The 6,000-nt window shown below is 37.6% G+C and overlaps 1 protein-coding gene across 3 annotated transcripts in view; it reads left to right on the forward strand.

Moving 5' to 3' along the window:
• PPP3CC (protein phosphatase 3 catalytic subunit gamma) overlaps nucleotides 1-6,000 on the forward strand; it is a 67,393-nt gene that overhangs the window by 40,041 nt on the left and 21,352 nt on the right. For all 3 annotated transcript variants that reach the window (XM_023764317.1, XM_023764319.1, XM_023764318.1), the window contains exons 8-9: nucleotides 2,280-2,405; nucleotides 3,170-3,241. In XM_023764317.1, coding sequence (XP_023620085.1) covers nucleotides 2,280-2,405; nucleotides 3,170-3,241 — 198 coding nt within the window. The remainder of the gene's footprint in view (nucleotides 1-2,279; nucleotides 2,406-3,169; nucleotides 3,242-6,000) is intronic.

The following is a 6,000-nucleotide window of genomic DNA, read 5'->3' on the forward strand; positions in this document are numbered from 1 at the left end:
TTCTTTCTTGAATATTCTTTAGACTTAATTGGTATCCATAGGTATTTCTTAGCTCCACTGGTTATATGAAAGACCCTTAAGTCATGATTTTTAAAGATTTCTATTTCTATTTTTTGTGTCCATTGGAAACATACCCTAAATCAGTTTTTAAGGTCTAATTTTAATTATCCACTGTTGAGACCTACCTCCCACCCCTTTTCCTGTGTAGACTGAGGCAATTATTGAGTAATTGTATATTCATGTAACCTAAATAAAATACATATACATGAAAATAATGGAACATGTACATTGTAGTCAGTGTTAGGTTTTTAAGAGCTAGAGATTCTGTGTTCATGTATTTTTCTTTATAATCTACGGTGTACATTTTAGACATTCAGTAACGTAAATTTGAGAACACTTGGCTATTCTATAATAAGGAAAGAAACAGGAACCAGGAGATGACGTATATCTGTCGTTTCTAGAGAGCTGTTATACCCTATTCTATTTATGATCACAGTAAGAATAATACAAACGACATTACATTGCTGATGAAGATGAAGGAATTGGATATTAAAACTTTTCAAATATAAAAAAATTAGTTTGATACCAAAGTATATGTACAAATTTATGAGCTGGTTAATATTAAACACTTACAGAATCTAGCAATATACTGACTTATATAGGAAAGATGGGCACTTTTTATCCACTTTATTGTATGTAGAGATTATTGAATCTACTTTTGAACCTTGTAAATTATTCTGCTATGTTTATAAACTCCCAGAGAATTTATAAAATCTTTGGCTCTGGCTAATGGCAAGCAAAACAGGCTGTGTCCATTTAGTGAGAACTGTTTGCCCTCAAAGGAGAGTTGCAGTTGTATCTACTTTGAATATCTATCTCTATACTAATAAAAGGGTAATAAGCTAATTAGACCGGACATCTTCCAGATGTCCTTCCGGACAAAGCCACAGTGGTGGGGGGCGAGGCAGAGGCAGTTAGGGGTGATCAGGCAGTCAGGCAAAGCAGTTAGGGGTGATCAGGCCGGCAGGGGAGAGTAGCTGGGGAGATCAGGCCAGTAGGGGAGAGCGGTTAGGGGCAATCAGGCTGGCAGGGGAGAGCGGTTAGGGGCGAGCAGGCAGGCAGGCAGAGCGGTTAGGGGCGATCAGGCCAGCAGGGGAGAGCGGTTAGGAGCCAGCGGTCCTCGATTGCGAGAGGGATGTCCAGCAGTCAGACAGGCTAAGGATGTCCGACTGCAGCTTAGGTGAGTGGGCCTAAGCCTCAGTCAGACATCCCCCAAGGGCTACTGAGCTGCCAGAGGGATGTCTGACTGCCAGCTGGCAGGTGGACATCCCCCGAGGGGTCCCAGACTGCGAGAAGGCACAGGCCGGGCTGAGGGATCCCCACTCCCCTAAGTGCACGAATTTTCATGCACTGGGCCTCTAGTAAAGGGACATTATGAAATTATGGCAAATTTTTCTCAGGTGGAACCTGAGATTTCTATAGGTAGTTACTGTGCAGTGACTCTGAAGTTTCAGAGCTTAGTTTCTTTTGTACTCTTAAAATATGAGCTCAAGCCCTAACCGGTTTGGCTCAGTGGATAGAGCATCGGCCTGGGGACTGAAGGGTCCCCGGTTTGATTCCGGTCAAGGGCATGTAACTTGGTTGCGGGCACATCCCCAGTAGAGGGTGTGCAGGAGGCAGCTGATCGATGTTTCTCACTCATGGATGTTTCTAACTCTCTATCCCTCTCCCTTCCTCTCTGTAAAAAAATCAATAAGAAATATATTTTTAAATAAATAAGTAAATAAATAAAATATGAGCTCTTCATGTAACTTTGTTCCTTGGGATTATTCTTAAAAGAATGAACTATATAGCCCTAGCGAGTTTGACTCAGTGGATAGTGTTGGCCTGTGGATAGTGAAGAGTCCTGTCAAGGGCTCGTACCAGGCTCTATCCCTGGCTTTGGTTAATCCCCGGCCTTGGTCTTGGTGTTTCTCTCTCTCTCTCTTTCTCCCCCTCCCTTACACTCTTTCTAAAGATCAAAGGAAAAATACCCTTGGGTGAGTTTTTACAAAAAATAATAATAATAATAAAAATAAGCATAGCCATTAAAAAAAAAAGAATGAACTATATATAAAGTGCTTTAAGATTTTCCATCTGCCCTTAAATACTAAGTTCTAAATTTACAAATGGAAAATAAGTTATTGAATTCTGTGTAGTAAATGCACAACTGTACAATGCATATTAGTTGCCATGTCATGTACCTCTGTGCCAGATTTTCTTGCTTTTTACCTTTTTAGCTGCTGTGTTAAAATATGAAAACAATGTCATGAATATCAGGCAGTTTAACTGTTCTCCACATCCCTACTGGCTTCCAAACTTTATGGATGTTTTCACGTGGTCTTTGCCTTTTGTTGGGGAAAAAGGTAAGAGAACTAAAGCATCTGGACTATCAGTTATCTTAGCATACTTTTATATTTGCATGAGCCCCTGATGGTTCAGAAATGTTTTTTAAAAGTTATCAAAATGCTTTCTAATTTTCTTTGTTTTTTAATAAAGATTTTAAAATGACACGTAATTGGTTTTTAAATTACAATTCTAGTTGATTATGCTTTTCTTTTTATACATATCCACTTAATGTAGCTGTCCTACTGTGATCAAGATGTTAAAATAACATGTCATTATACCATTCCTTCAGTGATTTCTTCAGTGATAAAAGAGATTTAAATAGGAAATATTGCCCTTAGAACTTTATTTGTGCACCTATACAAAAAAAAAAACTATGCAAATATAAATAAGCCTGTTGGATATAGGCCTGGCCTGGTGGCATAACTTCTTTGCAAAATGGGAGGAAGTCTTGTCATGTGCATATCAGTGAAGGAAATGGCTCTGGATAGTAGTCTAATGAAATCATGTAATTATGCAATAGAATCTTCAAAGACTCCAGACTTTTACTGGAACAAGTAATCTCCCCAAATTGTATATAAACCAGGAGGTTTACGTATAATGCTACTCTGTAGCTAACTCTTAATAGCCTAATGACCAGTCATTTTTATTTATGTTTGACAAGTATGTTTATTTAGATATCCACATCATTTTGGAAAAGTATCTTATTAATTATTTAAATTTGGGTTTTTTTTTAATGAATTTATTGTTTCTAAAATCAGGGCTATTTTGCTTTATCTTATAGTCACAGAGATGCTGGTTAACATTCTCAACATATGCTCTGATGAGGAGTTGAGTTCCGACGATGAAGCTGAAGGTAAACTTGCCTTTTCCTCATTTGAACTAGAAATGAAATTTTGGTTTTGGTTTGAATTTGTTTTGAATAATTTTTTTCTTATTAAAAAAGATTTGTATTCAATATAAGAAACTGAAGAATATAGGAAGCCACAAATAAAGAAAAAAAGTCACCTGTAATCTTATCTCATTTCCACTGATAATATCTTGGTTGTATATACTGTGTTAGCTTTTATCTGTGCATATATTTTTGTCTACTTCTCTTTTTCCTTTTTAACAGAAATGAGGTCATGTGATAGTATCATGACATTTACTTTTTTTATAAATCAATTTTTAATGGTTACATAGTTGTCAATGTCAATTCTTTGTTTTAACCAATCCCCTGCTGTTGGATATTGGATATTTTTTAAGCCCATAATTTTGAACTCTTACAGATAGACCTTACAGAATGTTGCACATTCTGTCAGCAACCAACATTTGTCACATGCTTGGTTTGTGTCAAGTACTGTTTAGATCCTTGCTTTCAATAAATTTATATTCTAGTGGAGGGAAGACAAACAATAAATATGTCAGATGTTGATCTGTGGTATGAAAGGAAAGAAAGCAATATTAGGATATGAACAATAACATTTTCTTAATTATTTCCATAGGATAAATTTCTAGAAATTTAGTATCTGTGTCAATTAGTACTTAAAATTTTAAATGGGATACAGATAACCTCTAGAGGGGATGTACCAGTTTACATTTCCTGTGTGACGCATAGTTCACAGGGCTTTCCTCAATACTGTTCATTATACTTTTTATAGTCTGGTGTTTTTTAAATTTTAATTTGTATTTTTATCATGATTAATGAACTTTTTTTCTTCTGTTTATTGACCATGTTTACCTCTCTTGTGAATTATCAGTTCATACCTTTTCCCCATTTTTCTACTGAATTATGTGAATATTTGCTTGTTTTTCTTCTTCTTGGCCTATGAGGGATCTTAATATAGTAGTTTTGTTGCATGTGTAGCCAAGTATTTTTTTCCTAGTGTATTGTGGGAGGTTTGATTTTATTTTTTATTTGTTTGTTTGTTTATATTGGTCTCAGAGAGAGAAACATCACGACACATCGATTGGTTGCCTCCAGTAAGTGCCCCAACAGAGGATCAAACCTGAAACTTACATATGTGCCCTGACTGGGAATCAAACCCACAACATTTTGGTGTATGGGATGTTGCTCCAACTGAGCCACACTGGCCAAGGCACAGGGAGATTGGATTTTAAAAGTAAGGTCCTAACTTATCTGAGAATCCAGAAGATTCAGGAAGGATGGTGGCACCTGAGCACAAACCTCTGGCTGTCTCAGTCTCTCCAAGCTCTGTGCTAAGGTGATTCAACTATTATGATAAACTCTGTAGAGTGGAGAAAGCCTAGCTTACTTAGAGCATACAGAGGAGAGTCCTGCACATACTTATGCTTCAGATTCCATGTGGAAGGTGCAGAGCAGATAGTGCAAAGCTTGTGAGTACTTTTACCTATGGGATAGAAGACGGCTATAAGGAAACCAGTTCTTGAGCAAAAAGTGCAGCCAAGTAAAAATTAAAACAAAGCAAAATGAATATAAAGAAAACAACACCTAGGCTGCACATCATAGTAAAAGTGCTTCAGATGAAAGAAAAAATCTTTAGGCAGCCAGCAGAAAGATTTCTTGTAAAAGAGAACAATTTAAGCTGACAATAGAAGCAGGAAACAATGTAATAACATATTCAAAGTACTGAAATAGAATAATTGGTAACTTAGGATTCTACATCTAGTAGAAATACCCTTCAAGAATGAAGAGGAGCCCTAGCTGGTTTGGTTCAGTGGATAGAGCGTCAGTCTGTGGACTGAAGGGTCCCAGGTTTGATTCCAGCCAAGGGCACATGCCTGAGTTGTGGGCTCGATCCCCAGTAGGGGGCATGCAGGAGGCAGCTGATCAATGATTCTCTCTCATCATTGATGTTTCTATCTCTCCTTCTCCCTTCCTCTCTGAAATCAATAAAAATATATTTAAAAAAAGAACGAAGAGGAAATAAACATTTTCAGATATTCTTCCATTAAAACATTTACTATAAAAATTACCAGGAGACCCACACTAAATGAAATTCTAATGAATATTATTTGAGCAGAAGAAAAATACCAGATGGAAGCTTTGAGATTCTGGAATAAAGAGTAAAAATAGAAAATATGTGGGTAAATCAAAGGACTATAGACTTTACTAAACAATAATAATAATGTTTTATTGGATTTAAAAGATAGAATTAAAATAGGTAACAATAATAGTTGGCAGTGGAATAAATATTGGTAAAGTTTGTGAATGATATATATATGTATATATGTACACGTACATATATACATATATATATACATATATACATACATATATACTAGAGGCCCAATACACGAAATTCATGCAAGAGTAGGCCTTCACAGCCGCAGCGACTGTCTTGATCCCTCCCTCAGAGCCGAGGGCAGCTGCCTCGATCCTGTGGCTACAGCCCCAGCTTTGTCTGGGAGGACATCCAGTCTAATTAGCATATTATACTTTTACTAGAGGCCTGGTGCACAAAAATTGTGCACTCGGGGGGGGGAGAGGGGGTCCCACAGCCTGAACTCTCTCACAGTTGGGACCCCCTCCGGAGAAACAACCGCCAGGCTAAAGCGTGTTCGAGGTAGGAGAGGGCTGGGCCACTTCGTGGAGCGTCCCCTAATTGGCTCAGACATCGGTCCAATTGGGGATTGGACTCCCCACTCCCGGCT

The sequence above is a fragment of the Myotis lucifugus genome, unplaced genomic scaffold (genome assembly GCF_000147115.1).
Source record: "Myotis lucifugus unplaced genomic scaffold, Myoluc2.0 scaffold_328, whole genome shotgun sequence".
Taxonomy (NCBI): Eukaryota; Metazoa; Chordata; class Mammalia; order Chiroptera; family Vespertilionidae; genus Myotis; species Myotis lucifugus.